General features: G+C 39.1%; 1 protein-coding gene across 1 annotated transcript in view; it reads left to right on the top strand.

Annotated features, from left to right (window-relative positions):
• The window catches only part of trabd2b (TraB domain containing 2B), a 71,572-nt gene that overhangs the window by 14,343 nt on the left and 31,863 nt on the right, over positions 1-25,366 (top strand). The window contains exon 3 of the mRNA XM_079244517.1: positions 24,889-25,035. Coding sequence (XP_079100643.1) covers positions 24,889-25,035 — 147 coding nt within the window. The remainder of the gene's footprint in view (positions 1-24,888; positions 25,036-25,366) is intronic.

The following is a 25,366-nucleotide window of genomic DNA, read 5'->3' as shown; positions in this document are numbered from 1 at the left end:
ATATATATATATATATATGTATATATATATGTATAGACTTCTTTGTTATTAATCTAAAATACAAAAATTACATTTAATAATGGCAATGAAACTTCGAAGTTGGTAGCATCATCGTAGAAATGTTGGTTACGGAAAGGAGTAACTACCCTGGTAGATTAAAATCCAGTACAGTTCTCAGCCAAAGTCAACTCCAGGAAAAGGGAGATGTTGCACAAAGTGAGCATTCCTGGAACGAAGCTGTGGCGACAGACAATCAGGGACTGTTTGGAAGAATAAGAGCTACCGAGAAATCTTATGGACATACTGTACAAGTCCTTTCACATGTTTAGGTTTATCTTGGCTGAGGAAAGTCGGTCTGTAAGCACATGCAGTTATTAGTTTCTGACGTCCCCAATCCTGTGCCAAACCACCTGTCTTCCACAGTATCCCATAATATACCACCAAATGTGGGTGGTAAAAGTATTTGGCATTGAAGGTCTCCAAGCCATCTTACATCTGTATTAAATATTGAATATCATATTTGGAGTGGCTGTAGCTCAGGAGGAAGAGAAGTGACTACATGCCTAAGCGTCCGTGGGCAAGACACGGAACTCTGTGTTGCCCCTCAATGTATTCCCATACACTCATACGTCAATGTGCTTATTGGGGTATGAGTGTATGGATGATGGTTGGCATGACTAGAAAAGTCTAAGGAATGCCCTTCAAACATTTCTTGTACTTGCATAGTGGTGAATTTCTCTTTACGGTGTGTTCAGACCAAACGCGTTTTGAGCATCGAAAACGCTCAAAACGCTGAACGCTCGATGCTGGTCACTAAACTGCCACTTTTGTGTCCGACGCTTAAAACGCTCCCAACGCTCCTGCCGCTTGTCTGGAGCGAGCGGCAAACACGGCGGAAAAGAGAGGAGAAAGGCGGAGCTTTTCTTCCGGTCAGTTTGAATGATGCCGAATTCAGTAGAGAGATGGCATGATTTTATTTAATAAATAAAGCTAGAGAACGTTGTTGTATGGCAGTGATAGTCACTGTTAATGCAACAAGAGCCGCATTCAGCAGAGAGCCTGCCCCCCCCCCCCCCCCCCCCCCCCAAAACAAAGCGTTGCTAGGCAACGTATCCTGCTACGTTGCCAACTCAGTAACATTCAGCTTTTTTTAGCAAGGAATAGTTATCCTAAATATTGCATGGAGTAATGGCATCTGCCCCGTGTCTGGGTTTACCACAGAAATCCTCCAGGAGCTGCGAGCTGATCGCTCTGAATGGTTGACGCCCCGTGTCAAGCGGCAAAAGTTCAGCTTTGCTCATCTCTGGCTTTTGATGCGCGCTCCGCACCGAACGCCCAAAACGCGACGCCCCATTGCTGCGCCTCCACATAGACTTTACATGGAAACCTGCCGCTCTTGACGCTCAAAACGCGTTTGGTCTGAACACACCGTTAGAGAACCTTCTCTTTTTTCAATGACATTTTCAGGACATTTGAACATATGGCAAGGGACTGAGTTGATGTCAATTAACAACATATATATATATATATATATATATATATATATATATATATATATATATATATATATATATATATATATATATATATATATATATATATATATATATATATATATAAAAAACTATTACAATTACTCTGTTAAATTTGGGTTTTAGACTCACAATTATTCGCCGCAGTCATTGCTCTTCTACAAATTCACTCATAATTTTATGGAAATTGTGGTTTTTACATTTAATTTAATACAACAACTTTCCACAGGTTTATATGATGATATGTAGAGGAATATGTTTTTTTTTAAATATGATATTCTAATAAAAAGAAAAGGGAAACAAATTGCATTTTTATTTTTAATTTCCTGCGTTGTTCTGCATTTGACTGCAGAGACCCTTTCTGTACTACTTTGATTGTTGGCAGGTTGAATAATGAATTGTAAACACTCATGATTAGACCACATAAAGCATTTCATTGTAACTAACATGTTAAATACTGGCAGGAGAAACACCAGTAAGTTACTGTTAATTTGCATGTGTTAATTATCATTTGTACTTTGGATTTAGGTTCATTAAGATAGTGTACAAACAAGCTGGTAGAGTTTTAGTAGAAGTCAGTATTATAGATGCTATACAAGCCTCTGTTGCTTCAAGTTAGTCCCAACAGATGGCCCTGACCTACAGTATCTGTTACAAAGATAATGCAATTATAAACATGGAAAAAGATGTATTTAATTTGTCGCCCCTAATTGAATAATTGAATGACTAAATAAACATTTTGAGCGAGGGCATGAACCCTGTGGTTTTGCCAGTTGTATCCCTTGTGGCTTTTGTTTGACATTGCTGTTGATGTTCTAAGTTTTATTGGGATGATGCATGCCTGCCACATCCTTGCCACCATTTTCTAATGAATGAATTCCACAGCATCATCTAGCATCATCTTTGTAACTTCACTCGGATCTGATATTATGGAAAATATAAGTAGGTCTGAGCATGTGCCAAACCACAGTCCATATTAGAACAGATGAATCTTGTATTTCTCTGCCTCTGATTCTGTCAGGTAATAGTGTCTGACTCGGGGAACTAACACAGCCCTGACAGATGCACTTTGCCTGCATGTGTGCCACTTCTGCCACCCAAAAACTAGATCTTTATGAATCACTCACAGGAAGTGAGTGAGTACTGGAATGGAAGCCCAACTCTGTTTTATCAGCTTGCCAAAATGCTGAGGGGAGAGTGCACAAGAGACTCAGAGAAATAAAGTCAGAAACAGAGGGAGGGAGATGCCAGAGCCCAACAAAGCCTCTGCAGTCAGCTGTGGTGACGGCCAATCCAAGCACTTGAGCACAGTGTGAATGGCTTTTTAATGCCTGCTAACAGCCGGGGTATTTAGTGGGATGGTGGGATGGATGAAGGGATATGGTGAAGGATGGGAAGAATGAGAAAGAGATGAGAGTGACGACAATGTTTGGACAACAAGTCCCGACTAACCACTTCTGTTACACTGCTGCCCCCCTTACAGGCGCTATGTTGCTGCAAGACTCAAGTGCATGTTTTATGTTATTAGAGATTAAATATGTAACATTGTGGCGGTTTTTTCTGACTCCAGCTTAATTTATCTTGGTTGTGTCTCAGTGTTTTTTCTTGAGGTCTAGTTTTTTTTTTTACTTTAGACTGACACAAATGAAGTCTTAATTGTATGGAAATAGCAGGATATTTTCTTTAGTACTCTGAAGATGACTGTCCAACTGTTATTGATAAAATACTTAAGAAAAGTTGAGTTATTAGCTATTGAGAAATGTTGTCCAATGCAAAATAAATTAAAAACCAGACACATTGTTACCATATTGTTGCAGTGGTAGGAGGGAAGACACTGGCTTGTCTTTCTCTTGGATTTTTCTCATTTTTTTTGGGTTTTTTCTATGTATTCAATATTTTCCGAGAACAAAGCAGAACACAAAGGAGATTTCTTTTATTGTATCATTGACCAAATGCAAAGTTAAGATTATATTTTAGTGAAAGTGAGAGTTGTTTTATGAATCACCTTCGAAGCTACATCAAAAATCAGCCAAACAATGGCAAAACATGTCAGCTGCAGGAATCATCAGCCAGTCCAGTCTAAAATATTACACAATAGAAATGAAAGGAATCACGTTGACACTGGAAGCAACACCAGTAGAAGATATTACATGTTAAGTTTAAAAGCCTTTTTGTTTGATGCTGAAGTCCTTTATTTTTATGTTAGTCTTCTACAATATGACAGAGAATATAAGGGTATTATCATGTCAGACCTTTAGATATAGAGCTTTACATTTTCTTTTTTTTTGAGACATGGAGAACACTGAAGAGCTCTACATTCATGGGCAAGTCTAGAAAATGTTTAATGGGGGCCAGACAGGGGCACAGACTGGGAAGACAAGACAGGTAAATGATTCCTTTGAAAAAAACAAAATTCATGAAAGCAAACATTCCTCCATATCTTTTAAATAATAAATTGTGCATTTCAGATGATCCTTCACAGTAAGCCTTTAATCATTTTATAGCAGACTTTTACTTTCTTGAAAAACCTGCTTTGAACCAAATAACATGTTTTATTATCTTTTGTTCAGTCTAGTGGATGTTTAATGTTGTAGAGTTTTTACATTTGGTGGTTTAAAAGCTTTTGAATCATACTCATAACCAGTTTGACACCCACATATAGGAGTTGGCAAAATGATAACAAAATGCTGTAGGAAAACTGCATTATTGTTAACAACATGGTATTGTTGATGTTTAACAAGCAGTCAAACTTTAGGGGTGGTCTTTGCCTCCCAAGCCACCATTATGGCTCGCTTTTGTCTTCATCAACTGTCTTGTTTGACTTGGCTCTATTTTTTAAAACTGATTTTCTTATGTCTTACTTTGGCATATTGCTCTTTAAGGATTATGCACCTTAGTGTTATTTTTCTACATCTTCAGCAAATGGGGGAAAACTATTGTCTATATTGCATAAACATAGCAATGGGAGCATGTGTGCAAGCCTCTGCAGATTGCTTTGCACCTTCCAATTTGCCATTTAATAACATATATGTTAGGTGAACTGACTTATTATTACAGCTTAATCTGGCCTCTTTATTGGACCACCATCCTAGTTCCTGCATATGTACACAGCAGACTATTAAAGTTATTCACAAAATATGTTACAGTGCTGTGAAGTGTGAAACATATTTAAAGCATTTTGCGCCTTTCTGTAGGATGTTATTGCATTTGCATGTTGAGCTCACTGCTGTGTTTAAGGTGTTTTTATCAGATACACAGATTTTTGACATCTTGATTTTATTAAAGAGAAGTGAAAGTCTGTGAAAGGTTTTTGTGACTGTGAGTTGATGGAGAGTCCTCACAGACTGTGTTCAGTCACTAATTCTGATGCATTCAGCAATGTGGCAAAAGACACAACAATAAAAAGTTGCTAAAGTTTTTTTGTGAAATCTGTTGTACAGTTATTTGAGTTTAGTGAAAGGTGACAAACAGGAGTTATTTGCACTATGTAGTTGCGGTAATTGCTCTCAATATAATTAATTCCTGCTAACTGAGCGCTTACATGCAGGAAATCCCTGCATACATTAATGGATGTGTAATAATGTGCAGTGAAGGTTTGCATTGAAGCCATAAAACTAGAAGACAACTTCAGCTACAGATTTAGCATTCTCTGCCCTCTCGTTTCCACAGCTCTGAGCTCCCTCTGCTGTCACAGCGTCGCTGCCAGGACCCTCTCTTCCCACTGGCTAAACGTTTTAGGATTATCTGCCAGAAAGACGATCCATTCACACACAGCTGGTTAAAATGTAAAACTAACCTTATCATCCAAAGGGAAAAACACCAGAAGAAAAGATCAGCGGAAGTAATGGTGCTGGTGTCGCTAATGACACAAGTCTTCTGCGTCCCCAGGTAGCACCAGTGCAGGTGATGTTGACAAGCAGTCCAGACAAAAGTTTCAGGCAAACATAAAATTATCCATGGCTTCAACATAACCAATCTGATATCAACAGAAAAAAGTCATCTTGTGTTATCCCATGGTCAGACATTATTAAGCCGATGCCACGGACTACGACATGTGGAACAAGATTATTAATGTTAGTTAATACATACACATGGGTAGTTATAATTTAATGTGATTGCATTTTAACGGTGAGATTTTTTTTCTAGAATTGTAACTGTATTTACTTATTTGTTGATGGATTAATGGGCGGATCATTGCCAATAAGTTTTGTTGTTGTTTATTTTCTATTGAAACCAAACAGTTTCAGTTCTAAATGAATTGGCTCATGTAAATGTTCCCATCTGGTTAAATTTATGAACAAGATGGAATACCCTTCTAGAAACACCAAGCTAAAGTAGCACCTGAAGGAAAGATCTGCTAGACATACTCCAAGCAGTTACAGGTAGACTTGAGAAAGACGGACAAAGCTGCCAAAAGTCCTGTTTCATTCATAAAAAATAAAGGTACAGTCATAGCAAGTAACTCATTCTGATGTAAAGATCTGAACCAGATCAAAGCAAAACTGTTGGTAAAGTCCTAAATCTTGTGAACATGGATTTGTAACAAAAAATATTCCCAACAATCTGAATCTATTTATAGTTTATGAGAAACATAACATTAATTTAACAAACTGTTCAAATAAAATAAACCACATAAACTTCAATGTGTCATCTCCATGCAGTTGCACAAACCGACCTTTTACTGAGACAGTGGCTGGAAAGCTGCTTGGAAACCAGGGAGACAGAAAATGAGCATGATGATGAGAACAGTTGTTCAAAGAAGAAAATAAGAAAAGGAAGCAAACAATTGAATTATTATTATTATTTTTCTAAGACTTATAAACAAGCATTTTGTGAAATACGTGTTTTCTCTCTGACTGGTGTATTTTAGGGAGTGCTATCTGCAATGCTACTCTGGACATTGATACAAACCATTTCCAAAGTTTGGCAAGAAAGTAATAACTAACTTATCTTGAATTTTTTTATTAAAGCTAGACTAAACCAAGACATTCATGTTGAATTTCATGTTGCCAAATAGTTTGTCATGTTGAGTTATTCTGAAGTGCCTGACATTACCCCTCCCCACACCTTGTAGAACTAAATAAAACAGATAAACTCGTAAAATCAAGTCTGATTTACATCTACAAGATGTTTCAGCTATCCCATCCATCGTCATGAAGTCTGACCTGGGATGCTTTGGACTGGAGTGATCTGAGATTTTTGGGCAGGATAACTGGGGGAAAGAAGCTTTTGGGAGTGTTTTTAGGATGGCAGATATTCCTTTTGACTGAGGGGATTTTCTCACAAGTCAAATGCTTATCTTGGATGTGTGGCAGTCATCCGAGCACTGGGAATTGTGGAGGTAATCATTCTGAAGGATGTCTGGCTCGGGTTTGGTACCACTGCCCACCCAGGTGGACCTGCTGATCTGGCTCTTGTGAAAAATGAACTCCCCTTCACTTTGTGTCTGAGAAAAACATAAACAAATTCCTTTTCATCATCACTGGGTTCTTCATGGGCTCATTTGGAAAGAATGTGATTTAATCTTAAGGTGACATTATTCATAAGGTAAGAACTTGAATTCTCTCTCTTACAGCTGTCTTTTGATAGAGGGAGCTTAGATGAAGACAATTATTTGGGATGAAAATGGAGGTGGGTTTCAAAACTATTTTGGAACACGCTCAGCATATTGCAGAGCTCATGCAGCATGGAATCTATTTCAACAAATGATTAAATACAAACCCACCAATACCATGAAAACTCTTTGGCTCTCACTTCCTGTCTGTCCTATTTCCTTCATGTGTGTCGTTTCCTCGCCGGGACTGGCTTCTGACACTTTTTGGAAGTGCTGAGGAGAAAAGGTCCTGAGTTCAGCTCCTCTGAAAGGGGATCTAAACCGCCTGCTAACGAGAATGCCAAGCCTAACAGGGACTGACAGCTCTTCGCACAGAGAACTGAACGCATATGTGTGTGTGAAGGTTGGGGGCGGGGCTGGCGTCAGAGTGTGCCAAATATCTGTGTGCATTTATTATGAGAAGGCAAATATCCCTGGTGAAGCTTAATAACACTGTTTTTCTCACGCATGCATGCAGGAATGTGCATAAACACACATGGAGATTTGAATTGCAAGCACACACAACTACACAGGCGCCGCATACATCAATCAGCCAGTAATAATAATATTTAGGAATTTGATTGGAAATATAAGGTATAAGTGCTCCTTCCTCCTCCTTCCTTCTTAATTGTGATACAGCCCTAACCACCAGCTTTCTCTACTTGTCAATCTGGGCTCAGATGGGAAGCAGATGGGTGGCAACGGTTGTCAAAGGAAGACAGACTGAAAGAAACGGGGAGGAATAAAACAGAAGCATAGTCAGATGAAGGCCAAAAGGGTTAGAGTTAAACACAGAAGAGTCAAAAAAGTGCAGAAGAGACACAGGACACAGAGGGAGAGCTGTGGAGAAAGTGAAAGAGAGCCCGACAAGTAGCAAGAGGGAGATAATGGCAGCTGAGGGGTCAGACTGGGAGCGAGGGAACAGTCAGCCATTTTCAGATGAAAGGAATCCAGCCAATCCCCTCAATGATAAACATGTGTCTGTGTCACCCATCCCGCAGGACTCCGCTCTATTTCTGTTTGTGTGTGTTGGTGTGAGACTGCGTGCGACTTTGTTGTTGCAGACACCGGCTCCTAATACAGACAGCACAGATGAAGATAAACACTTAGACACACAACACCTCGTCCACCATTTTGGCAACAGCCGGGGAAAAGTCCAGTAGGGTGTCAGCTGACGAAAGCCATCATACCGTCACCATACCGCCGGAGCCAGACAGTAAAACTTTCCGTGTCATCTGCTTTTTAATGCTCTCTTCTTTTGTTAGTTTCTGTTTCAGGGATTTGTTTGCTAAATCTAATGAACTTACATTGTCTTAGTAGGCAACTTTGCTCTTCTTGATTTATTTTCAGCAAGCTCTGTTCCAGAGCCAAGTCTATAAGTAAGCTTCTATAGTATTTAAACCTAATTAGATTATGTGACATTTTGAGAGATCTAAAACTCACTTACAGCCAAATTTGCTTATGCTAAGTACAAACATACTTCTTTAAAATATGTCCTTAGATTTAACCCCAACCCCTAAATATACTGAGTAAGGATTTTACAATGTCCCCCTCTGTTAAAGACACAAATCCATGATTATGATTAAACAAAAGTGTAAACAAATGGGTCTTAGTACATAACACTTTTGCCTTTCTTCGCCCTCAGCTTTTCACTCAAATTAACCGTAGAGACAGAGAGAATGGCCAAAGTGTCTCACTTGAAATGTTTTTGAATAGTTTTGGTTTCTGCAATCCCAGGGGGAAAACTGACCTGGTGTGTCTGTTGATGGGAGGGTGACAGAGAGAACGATGAGATGGAACAGACAATAGGATCAGGAGCAATGGATGTGATCAAAGTAAGAGCTAGAGGAAACTAGGGAGTGGGAAAGTTTTGTTTTGGAGCAGGGCCAGTTCTTGAGCTTGTCTTGGTGTGACTTCAGTGTGACCATGGGTTTTATGAAAACCTGTGACATCCAGTGTGTTTGTGTGTCCATGTTTGTTTACCTGTGTTTCCTAAATGGCATCTTCACAGCTATGGCTGTGGTTGACAGGGTATTTATTTCTGGCCACTGCAGAGAACAATAACTCCTTTCTATTCTTCTGCTATAACCCTGAACTGTGTTAGACATCTATCAGCAGCCCTCTGGGTTTGTGTGTTAGTATATGGAGCCACTGAAACCACGGCTGCTCACCCATAACCACAGTGACGATTGGGTCACTTGCACACACTCATGCATGCTGGAGAACACATAAACATTTGGAGACACACTTGCCCACAGACTATGGCGCTACTTAATGTGGCCCTGTTCCACTCACTGACTTTGACAGATATTGTTTTGAGTGAGCTTGATAACATTGTATTTGTGCATCATGTTCTTCTTTCAGTTAACATGCTGAAGCCTACAGCCGCAACTTCAGCACTTCATTACTGTCAGTGCTGTGCAACCCAAGCTATAGCAACAGTCATCTAGTAAAATCCCAGTGTTAATTAAGATAAGCTTTAGCCCAGCAGGGAGTGTGGTGGGATGGAACCTGAGGGCTCAGTGTAGAAAAAAAAAAGATTTTGTATATTTATAAAAAACTCCTCCTTCACCCACCCCTCCCATCTCCCCAGGGTAGGACGGGTGGCTGTTCATCTCTCAAGCTCAGGTTCTCTACCAGAGTCCTGGGAGCTTGAGGGTCCTACGCAGTATCTTATATATATATGCAATGGGTGTTTTGAAAAGGAACACTGGAAACTCACAGCAGAGATGTTTCTCAATGTAATTCTGTCCTATGCTACTTAAAAACTTCCAAGTTTTACATAAATTCATGGTGGAACTTTACTTTTATTGAAACTGTTTTCAGACATAATGTGTCAAGTAAGAGGATTGCTCCCAGCTGTGTTCTTCAACCAGCGTCTGTTTGTTACTATCAGCTCAGATTTTTTGCAATTTTTTTTTAAAAAAAGGGGGCGTAACCTTGTTGGCACAAGTCAACTCAGTACTTTTATTTATCACCCTGATGCTCGGATGAATGCAGAGAGTTGCATCAGGAAGGACATCCTAAAGGACATTGAATCATAAAGGACAAGCCGAAAGGGAAACAACAACAACAACATCACCCTGATATCCAACAAGTACTTCCTCACATGTGGCAAACAGAAAGGTGTATTCTAACTCAAGCTTTTGGTTTTTTAAACCTGAAAACCTTCCAAACAGCAAATGAAAACTTAATTATAAAAATAGTAATCCCATATATTGTAGTGAAGTATATTCTATGTGTGAAGCGAGAAATCTCTGAGCTTTAAAACTGCTGTATCGGTGCTGTTTGACATTGTTTTGGATAAGTAATTCTTTAAAAGACAAACAGAAGAAGACAACAGACAATATTTAAGTAATTACCTGTAGTGTAGCCTTGTCATCGCTGCACCTGAGGCCACTGGTCCACTTGGAGATGAATTGGACCCATTGGGCCCATTGGTTCAATTTTAGACTGGTGAGCTATCACATCGGATTTCCACGTTGAAGAACGTTCTTTTATATTTGTTTGTCTATACCGCTTAGACTGATTCATTGTAGCAAGTCAGCTGGTCTCTATGCCAGCATTTAAGAGACTCTTTCTTTTAAATATAATAGTTAGGTCCCAGTGGAGTGTAATCAGGATTTAACCAAAAATATAGGGGCGTTAAATAAGTCATACAAGCCAGGTCAGCTTTTGTGACTGATTCTTGTTATTTAAGGATTTCTCATTCCAGTTCCTGTTTATAAGAAGTGTTAGGACTGAAAAAGTACTTAAACAATGCTGTTCTTTGAATTAGTTTATGGTACAGAAAATAAGTCTTGTCAAAGTTGCTGTTGTTTCTTCCAAGTTTTCTTTTTTGTTCTTGGTTTTCCTTTGAAGACAAGCTGCAGAAATGATCATACTGTTTATCTAATACTCCTGTCTGCTTCATTTCTTTGCATCCGTGTGGCCTCTTTGATGATCTCGGTCCATTTCAGGCCACAGTCCTCTGATACATTGGTCAGGGTGACCACAAACTCTCAGCATGGCTGACCAATTCTGATTTTGGGCCACTATGTGAACACACACACATAATAAGATACTGAGAAAAAAAAAAAAAAGCTCATACTTACTCATACTCACATGCATGTACACACAATCTGAACACTGAATTATGGGTCTTACACACAGGCTGATCCTTTCTGTCAGAAGGCTGTGGTGAGCTGTGGTCTAAATCCAATGTTTTTCCTAATAGAGGGTATGAGTGCTAAAACTATTAGAAGCACCAATCATAGTCTTAATCATATTGGATTTCTTCATACCATGCACTTTCTCTTGGAGGCTTTTAGACTAAGAACTCTGTGTAGCTGGAAGTTGGATAAATATGGAAGTTTATGGGAAAGCTAAAAAAAAGTGTATTGGTTAAACTAGTATTAAGTTTTTTACATATAAGTATGTCTAGAATAACAAAAGAAACAAAACCTGACGTGCTTTGGAGAAAACGCGTGACCATTATATGTATTTGTGTCTGATTATAATTTACTTTGCATTTATATTTTTTGTTCATATAAATGCACGCATTCATAAATAGCCAATGTTTTAGCAGGCATATGTGGAGCCAGATTTGGCACCATGAAAGCCCTGATAAGAAAGACAATGCTGAGATAAAGGAGTTGCCGAGTATGTGTCAGAGAAAAAGAAAAATTAAAATATAAGTCACACACTTATAAAAGGTTAATTTCATGTGTGCACCAGATGTGGTCAAATTGAATTCCATGCTGGCACTATTAAAGAATTATCACATTACAGCTCTTGTTGGGTTTTGCATAAACACAGATACTCACACACACTGTCACTGTTTTCACTGTCACCTCTCTCTGATTGTCTTGGTCTCCCTTGCTCATAGTCTCCTCACACACATAAACATACACACAAGAATTAACAAAAATGTAAATAAAAGAAAGGAATTGCAAAAAAAAAAAAAAAAAAATCCAACCCTTGGCAAGAACTCAAATCAACACATTTTACTGTCTGTCCTGCAAATTTATGAAATAATGAGAGTCTGTGAAGGTAGTTAAATGCTTGTGTCCATTGTTGCAGCTAGCACAGCTAGTAGTTAAGGCTAACTAGAGAAAGAGCTACTAATCTATAAACAATGTCTCTGTAGCTATTGCAATTTCTGCTGTTCTCACCCTGCCTTCCACCCTTCAAAAACACTGGAAATGTAAAGGAGTAACTTTTACTATCACTGGTCTCGTTCTCCCTTTGCTGTCTCCCACTGCTTTATTCTGTCTCTCTGTTGGCTTCTTTATTTTTTTTCTTTTATTTTTTCTCTGCCTTCTTTCCTCAACACAGACAAATATATTTTCCTCTCTGTTTCCCCAGTCTGTTATGCACAAGTACACTTAATCTCTTACATAAAGCCATGTTGTCTCCAACTCTCACCCCTCCAGCATGGATTAGTTGCTCTGATGATGCAGACAGACTCTTTCATGAGTTGCTCGTAAACATGAATAATTGTTCCCAAGTTCAGATTTCAGTTTGGGCTTCATGTTTGATTTAACTGTCAGTGTGGATAGATCGTGTTAATTAAATGAAGTACAAATAGCAAAGAATCCAGAGCATCAAGAATTTACAGGGCATCCTGGCTCATGCCTGAAGTTCATAAATTAGAATTTTTACTTAAAGGGAGGTAAAGTTAAGACAGGTGTTATACCTAAGATGGATAATTCTTTCTACTTTGTAGTTCCTCAGGCTCTTATTGTCTTGATCATCATTTGCTAATTCTGTTTTTTTCAGCTTTTACACTGGAACTATTTAATTAAATATTAACATTAAACTTCATATATTATCTTCAAAGTTTAATACCATTTGGTACAGAATTGCTGGACTTGGTTAGATTAAAAATAATAGTCTAAATTGAAATATTGCTCCTTCCATAATTTAATTCCCATTACACAAACAGTTTCAGCATCTGTTTGTGTAATAATCCTCTGTGAGATAATTCTGTCATCTGCACCAATTTGCAAAGGTCTACCAGGTGCTTCAGCAGTCCACTGTGTGGCCCATATATTTGCATGTGCATGGAATTAGTTCGTTGACTACACATGCTCCTAGATCAGTTTCTGTTTAAAAAAAAAAAAACCTAAAGAAAAGAAAAAGAAAAAAAAAAGAAAAGAAAATCATGCCAGACAAAGACAACAAGCCAAACAACAACAACCTGCCTGTTCTGAGAAAAGTCAGTAAGAAAATTGGAGGCTAACCACTCTACAATAATTGCAGTTTTTAAAAGGTTTTTAAAGGACAGTGTGAGGTTACCTCAACAAACACTGTTTATAAGTGTTTCCTCATTTTTTTGTTGTTGTGTCCTATGTATTAAGGAAAATAGTGGTTACACTAAAGATGAAACTGTGACCATCTGTAGTTTGAAAAACTCCTTTAAGATTTGCTTTCTAATAGATAACGACCTTGAGATCATGCAGCTTATGTTCTATTGAGACAGGTGCAAAGTATCTGCACACATTGCTAGACTTTAATGCAGTTGAAAACTTTTCAGAAACAAAGCACATATAACACATGTTCTCATTGTGTTTGATACACTTTTCAGTCACATTTTCAGCAAACTTGAACTCTGTTTATATGTGTAGTTGTTGCTGGATCATGTGGAACAGATGAAGAGTGGTAGGATGACAATAAAATCACAATACTTTGGACAAACAACATTTAGTGACACATTTTCTTTTAAATATTGATTTTCAGAATATATTTTCTAAACCCACCTGACAGTTAGTAGACAGCCCACTGTCTTTCCTGAGCCCAGATGTGGTTTTAAAGCCGCAAGGCTCCAATTTTACAGTCCAGCTTTTCTTTTTCACACACTGTGGCTCTTTTTAATTTTCACCACTTTGCCGTTTCTCCATCTTCAGCAGAGTTTTCCCTCATCTGTAAAAGTGTTTGGCTCAGTGAAGTTTGTTGAATTTAGTTATTGTGGGTGTTAATTTGTGTGCAGTAGATCCTATGACCAGGCCCTCTACTGTGGAAGTAGATTATGAAGTACTCAGCTGTTTTCCAAATCAATCCAGCACATGTAAATTTACTGTTACGCAGCTCTTTGTCTGCTTTCCATTGTCAAACTGAAGCAGAGGAAGGCTTCCAGAAGCTTATTTCTGCATCCAAACTGGGACAGTGCTACCACATCTCTAAATTTAAGTCCACAAAGCAAAACATAGTTGTAGACAGTTCATAATCAGGAGTTTCATTATTCACTGACTACCACCAGCAGCTAGCTAAGGCTCAGTGGGTGCATGAGGCAATCTGTGGAATACACACACGCTTTGCCTTTGAACAAAACCCAGCTGATTTCCGAATGCAGCTTCACCACTGGTGATGCTGCATTCCAGATGACAGCATATAAAAGACAGTGCTACAGTTTATTGAGGGCACATTCCTTTTGTTTTGGCAGAGACTAATATGCTAGCCACACTACATTTAAAGAGAGGAAATAAAATACAACAGAAATCAAATTACAATGGACAGATGATGCATAAAGGGAGTTAGGAAAAGATGCAGCCAATTTGTTTTCCAACACGTTGTCTGGTAAACACATCAGATTTCTCTCTAGTGGTCCAGCGACTTTTGTTTGCTGGCAAACCTTTACTAGGAAAAGTTGTAAACAACTGTGTTTGCGTGTCTCTGTCCACTTTTGATGTCTTTTTATTTTAACTGGAGAGACAGGACTACGCAGATGCATCAACAGACAGTTTTCACATGACCGAGCAGGATAAACACTGTTTTTTTAACACCTTAAAACCCCAAACTGCGCACTCATTTGTATGTGCTCTTCATTCAGATTCAGGTATCTTTTGCGCCTGAAAGGTCTCCCTGCGTTGCAGTCTTACTATGTCTCTCTGTTTTTCTGCAGGCTGAATATACTTGCGTGAAATTGAACATTTCTTTGGCTGATTTGCCGTGAAATGGAGCGCTTGTGTGGGATTACTCTCTGTAAGCTTCAGCATTGATCCTAACAGAGCCGTGACTGACAGAGAGGAAGAGAGAAGAGGAAGCTTGGTCCATTTAGAGGAGAGGAAGCTTGGTGCGCTTACTGCAACGTATGCTAGTCCAGTCTGTTGGACAGTGAGAGCACTGTGCCATTTAGACAAACTGCGTGGAACAGACAGGCACACATGGAAACACAAACACAATATCCTCATGCATGCACGTATGTACACAGGCATTGAGTTACAAATGCGTGCACCATCAGAGCGTGCAAGTGTTTAAGATGTGGAGCACAGGAAAGAGGAAGGACATGAAAGCTAAATAAACAAGATCAGTGATGGTGGAAGGAGAGCCGCCATCAAATGAAAGAAAAGACAGAAAGAGTTTGGAGGGATAGGGTGGGCAGAATGGAGAGGAAGGGCTGAACTGTATAATCTAGGGATTTGTCACTGTGAGCACATAACCTGGGAGCGGAAAGAGAGGAAGGCTGATGATTGAGTGTTTTAAAATCGATGAAGCAACATGAGTTGATGTGGGAAGGATGCAGACAGGTCTGAGGATGGAAAAGGCTTTGCGGGGATGAAGAAGGGTGGTGGTGGAGAGGGGGAAAAAAAAACTATACAGCTGTGATGCAGATCTGCAGGACCAGGAGTAGGAGGAGGTGAAGGGAAATCTTGTTCCCTCCTCTCCTCTCTACTGGTTAACTGTAAGCATATGTCCTTCTGTCTACTTTTGTTTATAACTACTTTGGGGATTTTTTATGGATTATGCCTTTTTACATGCCTTGCATTTTTTTCTTTGTGTATCTTTTCATCTCCGTATTCCATTCGTCTTTCTTACTCTACTTTCTCCTCTGATCACATAATCAAAAAACAAAATACATAGAGGATTGGATACTGTGTGGTGTGTGTGTTTTTAAATGAATACCTTGTTGTGTGAAAGCTTTAATTTAACAGGCAGAAATTATTTTTATTATGTAAAGCAGTGGACAACATATCAAACAAGCAGAAGTTAAATGTTAAAATGTGCGCTGATCGTGAATCAGATTCATTGTAATTTTGAAATTACATGTACTACAAAAGCAAACCCAATAAATATTGTGTTTACAACAACTGCATGCATATTTTACACTTACACCATCATATATAAAGGAAGAGGAGTGTGATTTAAAAGTGTGAACCTCATACATTCTTCAGTATACTCATATCCAAATTTTAGAGCAAATTCAGTTCAGTATGGTGAAGTGAAAATGAGCAAAAAGGCAGAAAAAAAGTGGAACAAAAAGAGAATTTAACTAGAATACATAACTGATGCCATGGGTTGTACACTCAACCAGTTGAGATCATTCTGAGTTTCTGACACAATGTTGACCCATGTTATCCTAAGACTCCCAAGATTTACTAAAGACTTTCAGTATTTAGTCAGGGACTGTGAAAGTCATTTGTAAGCCCAGCATAAAATGGTTTACACATCGTTATATTCCATTTTTACATTCTAAGCAACATCCTGATTGCTTAGGAAGGTAGGTACAAAGCCACAGTTCTATCATAGCTGTTTGCTGGAATGGATACACTTTAATTTACTCAAGAAAATGTTTTACTGACCCTGCTATTGCATCTTCTTCTCAGAATGAATTAGGATGAGATGGCCACAATTCTGCAAGTTTTCCATGCACCCCTGCTCCAACACACCTGACTTAACTTAACTTAACTTAACTTAACTTAACTTAACTTAACTTAACTTAACTTAACTTAACTTAACTTAACTTAACTTAATGATACATTGTGCCGAACTTCATTGGTTGTTGGATCCATCTAATGTGAGTCAGGTGTGTTGAAGTAGGGGTACATAAAAAACCTGCAGGATCCCTTGAGGATCGACTTTGGGTCTCCCTGATGTATACATACTCAGAAATGTCTGCAAGGGTTCCTCTTCTGGACAACATCAGTTCCTGCTAGTTTGCTGTTTCTCACAGTATTTCCTACATCACGCAATTTATGTTCATTGAGAAGAGTATGTGCCTCTCTTATATTTCAGCTGGTCTTCAAGTGTGGACTTCACAAAGGACAAATCATTCCTTGTGACTTAGTCTGACAAAAACCATCATTCCAACCACAGCACATTGAAGGAGATAAGAGTTGCTGGGCTCCCTTTGGGATTGGAGAAGCATGTTTTAATCATACACGACTGCTCCCTTTTTCAAACCATAAAGTCCCAACTCATCTGGTTTGGATAGCATCACACATCATATCAGGATGCCAGATAAATCTGATGGAATTTGATGAGAGTACTTCCCTTGGAAAAATGATGCGAATGTGAAATGTGTTGGGATTAGTGAAGGCTGTGATTGCAAAAGTGGACTTTTAGTTTTTGAGGGAGATGGAGTTAGTGTGACCTGATCTAACGTACATCTCTACAAAGCCATTAATCTTTTTTACTTTGGAACAACAGAAGGAATTTAGCGGGTTAGATTGATATACAGTATGTTGTGCTTCTGCCCTACTGTTAAAAGATGTGACAGATTAAAATAAATGTGAGGAAAACACGTGAAACTTATAAGCGTTATTCTAATGAAAACATCCTTATGGGATGCTTATTTTTGGTCGCTTCATTTTTGCCATCATCATACACTGTCAGTGCATATCCTGGTCTAAATACTTTTAGATTTACAATAGTTTTATTTTAGATTTTTAGGGTTTTTTTTTTTTTTTTTTGTTCACTTACCATTTGCTCTTGAACACCAAGTTTTAGAGGAAAAAAAAAAAACAAAAAAAACATAACATGTTTTTTGATTACATGAAATATTTTGCAATGTCAAATGTGTTAAAAGGTTCCATCATATGTTTCTATTAGCTGCTAAAGGGATGTGCACTGTTTTTAGTTTTCCACCATGGTTTTACACCATGCAGAAAGTATGGGTGGGCATTCAGAGTGAGGAATCAGGTGCTCGCCAGTTCAAGTGATACTTTATTATGATTTCTTTTATTTTTCTAGGGAGTCAGGAAAGCTGGAATAACTGATGTGGTGGTTGTGCTGCCAAATTAAACAGCAGGGTTTATTTGTGGACAAGTGAAACAGAGACCCCCACCTCCTACTCGTTGGAGCCTCCTATTAAGAGGAGAGATTGGACGCTGTGGAGACTGGGGGGGTGTGCATAGTAGTGGGTGTATGGATGCCTATAGAAAAAGTTAAAGACAAGGAGAGTAAGCAGGAGAGCGAGGGCTGCTTAGATAGAGAACTTTAGACAGAGGACAGAAGGAAATGACTTTTTTTCCCCCTTTGTTTATCATACTGAACGAAAAGAGGAAAAGCTCCCATCATTAGATCCCCAGCCCCAGCCTCACAGAGGAAATAAGATAGGTTGGAAGGAAGAAGGAGGAAGAAGCAGGGAAGGCTTTCTTAAGAAGCAGCAGGCCTCTGCCACTTGGATTGTCCCCTGGTAATCCCTGGATTTCCTGGGCTGAGACAGGAGGCAGACCAGGCACGGTGAAGACTTAGTGAAACAGAAAGAGAGGAAAAAAAACAGGAAGTGAAAAGAGAAAGAGGGGCAAAGATTAAAGAGAAATAGTGCTCAAAACAGTGGTGTTGTGATTCCTGCATTACGTGGTTCATGTGCATCTGATGCTCTGAGAGGGTTGTGGTGTGTAATTGTTAACATGTGTGCTTATGGGTGGTTGTATATTTGCTTTGAGTGTGCATGCATGTGGGTATTAACGGGGATAAAGATTTGGAAGAAACTGATGTTCTGGCTTGCTGCAGCTCATACCAGATGGGGTGAGTTCAAAGTGCTGCTTACCTTCACAGCAAATTCAGAAAGGTGCTGAAGGGCTATAAAACTGTTTTGGCAACACTTCGGCATTAGATTTTGAATCTGAGACATTTTATGCTCAAATGTTGCCTTCAAAGTCCTTGACGGGTTACACGTTTTCCATAGAATGAAAAAAAGGGCAACAGGTCGTCTAGATGAAACTGTAGGGCACAACAGTGAAGAGACCAGCCAGACAACTTTGAAGTGGTCTTTATGACACCATCTTACCACTTAAATGTATTCAAGGTGGATTTTAGAGCTGTGAAGTGTAAAATATCAGACAACAGCAGGTCTTTAAGAAAAGCCTTGATACCGGAGCATATGCATTCAAGCGTATGTCAAAACGTGTGTGTTAAATAGAAAATGTGGAACTTAATTCTTTTACTGTAGTCGTGTAAGGAAAAGCACATTCACACAGACTGATATCCAAACCTTTTGGGGCTGCTCTGTGGGGGAACAGGGATGAGATATCGCAGTTCTCCTATTCTTGGGTTGCCCAGGATGTTATTTCAACTTCTTACCTCCTTCCCTTCAGTCACCCTGGGGTGCTGTAAACCTAATCCCCTCTCATAGTCTGTATAGCTAAAGCCCACAGGGAAAGTGACTCGACCCAGAGGAGCCCTAGAGTGTGTGTCCTGGGTCAGGGGTCCAACTCTTCTCTTTCTCAGGCAGTGAAACACAAGTGGCTCTCAGGGATACAGGAGTGATTGAGGGGAATGCGCCACCCTCTGACTGTTTGCACTGTTTTCTTCATCAGGAGCTGATTAAACGACCAGGAATAAACATATGAAGAACCAGATGAGTTCCCATTTAGTTTGTAATCTGAATTTGAAGTTGCTATGAATGTGTTCAACTTTTAATTACAGGTAATAGTGTAGTGCTGGATTTAATAAGAAATCAGACATTACAATCTTACGACTGGAGGGGGAAAAAGAAGAAGGGAAAAAAACAGGAACAAAAAGTCTGTTTTTCTGCAGTACAGTAGCCTAAACACACAGCATGATTAGCTGGACAGGCTCCAGCTCATTTAAGCACCCGTTTTTTATTTAGAAAACTTTAAAATAGCTAATTTGAGAATTAGTTGTTGATACCAAGACAAAGAAAATAAGAGCAAAATATTTCTAAGAATTACTCTTACTTCTCTGCTTTCAGGTGTCTTCCTTTAGACCCAATGCACCACTGAAGAGAAAAACATGGAATCATTCATAAGCAGCTACAGGCCGATATCAAACCTTCACTTTAGTGAGATTATAGAAAATGCTGTCTTTCAACAGTTACACAACTTCCTGACACTAAGTATTGATGTCTACCAGTCACATTTTTCGGCCACACCACAGCACTGAGACTGCTCTAGTTGTGTCAATAGGTAACTATGAATCTGAGCAAACTAAAATAACCTGTTTAGTTCCCCAAGTTGCCCTGTAATGGACTGACGACTTGTGTCGGATGTATCTCACCTCTCACTTTATGATTGCTGGGATAGACTCCAGCTTTCCCATGACCCTTGATTTGGATAAGTGATATAGAATATGAGTGAATGAATGACTGAATGAATGAATGGATAAGTTCCCCAAGGCTTTGTTTTGGGGCCACTGTGTTTCATTTACATGTTCTCACTTGCCCAAGTACAACTACAAAATATGTTACCATAGTTATAGTGATGACACACAGATCTACAAATCTGATCAAACACACTGATCAAATTAAAGACAGGATGTACCAGAACTTCCTTCAGTTAAATGAAGAGAAAAACTGACAATTTTTGGAGCCAAGGAAGAAAGATTAAAAGTCAGCAATGAGCTTCAGACAGCTACATTAAAAACTAATGACAAAGCCAGAAATCTTGGCACAGTCCTGGACTCAGACCTACATTTTAGAGACAGTTGTGAAGTCTGTCATTTACAACTTAAAGAACATGTTAAAGATTAGAGGACTGATCTCTCAGCAGAATTTAGAATAACTTGTCCATGCATTTGTCTTTAGCAGATCTTACAGGTCCCCCTAATAAGTCCATAAGAGAGCTGCTGTTAGTCCAAAAAGCTGCTGCTTGAGTCCTCACTAAAACCATGAAAATGGATCTTTATACTGACTTCCAGTCAGAGAATTGACTTTAAAATTCTGATGTTAGTTTATGAAGCACTGAATGGTTTAGGACAAAAATACGTTCAGGAACCAACTAGATCCTAGATCAACAGGGTCAGGTCTACGTTTTGTTGCCAGAGTCAGAACTAAACATGGAGAGGCAGTATCCAGTTTTGTGCTCCTCATATATGGAGCAAGCTCCCAGAAAACTGCAGGTCTGCTGAAAACTTATTGCTGCTTTAAATCAAGACAAAATGTTTTTATTTGCTGCTTTTCATTAAAGCAACTGTTAATGTATCACAGTGTAACTTTTAATTACTTTATTTTTGCTTTTTCTTTTCTTTTTTTTTTTTAAATTAAATATCTTTAATTTCTTTTTAAAGTCTATTTTAAACCTCATGATGCTTTTATTGTTTTTATGTAAAGCACTATAAAAAGCCCACTATAAAATGTCCAATCAGTTTATCGCAAGATTTGTTCGTGTTTCACTTAAACAATGTCAATAAAATAGAATAAATATGTTTATTTATAAACATGTTCATTGGAGCTGCCTTATTCACAGCCCATCATGACCCCAAAGAACTTGTTCAAGGCAACGACAGAAAAAAAAAAAATCTATAAGGGAATAACTTTCCTAGTAGCACCAGGAACTATTAGGGGCAAATGAAGAATTGAAAAAGGTGTTCAGCAATGACAAAAAGTTCTCTGCCCTGTTGAGACAGCACAAAAGTTTGTTGAACACATCACTAACATGATACATGTCACAATCTGTCACAGAAAGCCCAGTTATCCACAGCAATGATCTAATTCTTCTTCAGGTGAACTTCAAAATCTGGAAAAAAAAATATTTGTAATTGTGAACCATCTGAAATAATTTAAACCTGCATTTTATGGTTGGAAAACACATTGCTTTAATGTAAAAGAATTGGCTACATGTTAAAAAAATAAGTCACCCTAGACACTAATAATAAGAACAGAACACATTTTTCCCCCTTTTTGTCCCTTTAAAGGGTGTCTGGGGTAAAATTGATGTGATAACAGGGAAATTATTAAGCAAGCAGGATGAATATTTTTGTACTGGCTGATGTTAAGGGTGTGCTCTTACACAACTCTCAAATAAATTATTTCCTGGTGTGGTTCAGATTGTGGTTTGGCCACCACAATCTGAAACTTCTTTCTGTTGTATTGCAGTCACAACTCTTCAGTACTATCCATCACTCACGTTCTCCTATTCAGACTTCCAGAGGAATAATACAGGACTGATGAAGTTGACAAGTGTGAGTTAATGGATTCCAGCACCTTGTCATCAGCACCTACTCATTACATGCTTCAGTCCTGTAAAAACTTCAAACAAACTAACACTACTGGAGTGAGCAGTCAGGATTTTATGCACTTTGAGGTCAATTGCTGCAGTGTACACACACTGTGAATACATGACATTCTCTCAAACTTAAAAGATCTCTCTGATTTCTTTATTTTACGTTTCTTGCACCAGTGCCCAACCCCTTCTTTCTGTTTTCTTTCCAAGATTGGCTAATGAATTTTTGGAGTGCTGCGTTCAGATTGCAGGTTCCAAGACCGTCCAAGTGCTGTTCTCCTTCCAGCTTAGTTCTAATAAAGCTTTTTATTTAATTACAATGGGAGTTTCTCACGCACATATCAGACAAAATGTGAAAAAAGAGAGAAGCAAGACCTGCAGCGGTAAAATATGTGGTGAAGAGAGTCAGTGTGTTTGTTACATTGTAGAGACTCGACTGCAAAAAAAAGTAGATCATTTCAGCATGAGAACACCCACTCTGTCAGTCAACATGTGTTCGTGCAAGCATACAGACATTCGCATGTATGCATGAACTTGCATGTGAGTACAAAAACCCACATTGGGTATGTTTGCACTTTTCCTCTCATCCCCCTCTTTCTCCCTCCTTGCCTCCCCTGCAGTGACTGACGTGTTCTCTCATTCAGGCCAGTACAAACTTGGGTGTCATGGTTACAGCTGAAGAGATGTTCTTTGCCCAGGAGACAGACAATATTGAAATAACAACTCCTTAACAACACTACCGACCATGCACTCGCTTTCATGTTTGCTGTGTCTGGGGCGCTTTGCCATATTCAGGGAAACTACTGAAACTGGCAGGGTTATAAAAAATGTTGGCAGATGTGTGTGTCCTGCCAGCTCCTGCCCAGTGCTTACTGCAGTGTTTCTACTGGAAAAACATTGAGACATGGCCAAGTGCCTGGTGGGTCAGGGACGTGGGTCAGTAGTAATTCCCAAGAATAGATTCCGTTTATATTACAGGAAAATTCGCTGCACTGGTTTGACTCTCTTCGGGCCTGGCAGCACACGTCAGTATTACCAGGAGGTTTGAATGATCATGAATCGCACCTCAGATAGAAATGAAAATCTGAATGATGCATGGCACTTTTACTGGTCCAAATCCTGGATTTGGGATGTATGGGGTCGTGATATTTAGTTGAGTTAAGCACAATGAGACTCAAATGATCACAGGTTGGATTGAGATCCACTCTTGGGCTACTTGCCTCTGGCAGAGTGACAGCTGGGTGTTTAGATTGGCTGGGGAAAAGTGATTGGATGAACCATGTCAAAAAGAATAAATAAAATGAGACTCAGCTCTCTGGTGTGCAGAAAGAGGAAGGGGTAGAGGTCCGGCCCCTGCAGAGAAAGAAAAGGATATATCTTCTGCGAGTAAAGAAAAGGAAGAGCAGAGAAAGACAAGTATGGAAAAGTTAAGGGGGTATAATGAAAGAGTTACCGCTGCTTCATCAGATGTCTCTCTGGATTATGAAAAAGGCAGACTAAGACGAGAGGAAACCTGGAAGACTGGTTAGCAAACACTGTGAGCTCAGATGGAGGGAGAGTCACATGGTTGAGCTCAGAGCTTGGTTGTGATTATCCCAGCATAGAGGTTACCTGGAGTTTAAACATTCAATATGCACAATATGGGCATTATGATTGCAAAAACATGATTGGGTGAATTACGACCCAGACTTTTGACATCGGCCTCAATCAGTTGTGCAGCTGTATCGGCCTTAAGCTGCTCCACAAATCATTTAAGTCTGGATGCTGACATTCTCCAGGCGGTGTTTCCCAATGCTTGACTTCATGGTAATTATGATCATAGACAGATAGACATCAGTCTGTTTGAAGATATGATGACCATAGTCCTATCTTCTAATCAAGTCAGATGAAACTACTGACCCATGGAGTGGAATGTAGAACTGCATGAATCTGCCCCAGCATATTATAGTAAAAAAAAAAAAAAAATCCCTATCTAACACACTTCTTGGTTCATGTAAGAGAACTTAACAGTGACTGACAACTCGGTCTACGTTGCCAGGTCTGTCAGAAGTGGTGTGGGATTGTAGAGGGCGTAAACTGGGAAGTTAGCCCCTGGTGTCGTAGACAGCTGTGGAGTTTTTTCTCTGTCTGGCGGCTGCATGCTATAAATTCTCTCTAAAGAGGGTTTACTTTTGATTTTAATGGGTGCTGTAAATTTACGGCACTCCGGTCGGAGTGAAAGAGAAAGAAGGATTATTTTTTTTAAAAGTTTCCCTTTTTTTCCCCTCTCCCTTTCATTCCTGAGTTCTCTTCTTTCTTCAGGAGAAAGTCAGTGCCATGTTTTCCTGGTCTGGTTCACCTGTAGTCTCTCCATATGGAAAGTGCATAAAAATATCCGGAAAAAATGTAAATGGTACAAAAAAATTTATATCTGTCAGACACAGACAATAATGGCTTTATTATATACGTCATGTTTTTAAAGAGGAACGCTGCCTGTGTCCACACAATTTTCTCTTTCTTTGTGTTGTTTTGTCGAGCGGTTTTTGCGAGTTTTTTGCGAAGGTTTTTGAATGCAAAAACTAATGGCATCCATCCTGACTCCTCGTCTTCCTTCCTGCAGGTGCTGTTTGCTTTGAACCAGACGCTGTTGCAACATGAGGGTGTTCGAGCTGGCAGCCTGCAAGGGTCCTACACCACCGAAGATCTTATTATGCACTACAACTGTGGGGACCTCAGCTCCATCATCTTCAACCATGACACCTCGCAGGTTAGTCGCTTTTGTCTCTGGCTAATTTATCAGAATCAAAAAACAAAACATCCGGAATGTAAAACATAATCACTCCCTTGTCAGTTTTTATAGACAAAACTAAGTTAACTTCATTATTATCATGTCAGCTTTCTGTAGAACAACTGAAGTCAATTAAAGCTGGCGGCTTATTAAGGTTTCACTGAGAAAAACATACAGAACATAAAACGAACCACCTGCCCAGCCCAGTACAAATGGTCTGATGCCATTGCTTCACTTTGCCAAAACACACAGCATCAGATATTATCTTCCATATTTTCCTACTTACAAAGCTGTACGCGGTCCAACAACA

Source organism: Telmatherina bonti (genome assembly GCF_933228915.1).
Source record: "Telmatherina bonti genome assembly, chromosome: 8".
Lineage (NCBI taxonomy): Eukaryota > Metazoa > Chordata > Actinopteri > Atheriniformes > Telmatherinidae > Telmatherina > Telmatherina bonti.
This window is presented reverse-complemented; position numbering and strand designations above follow the sequence as displayed.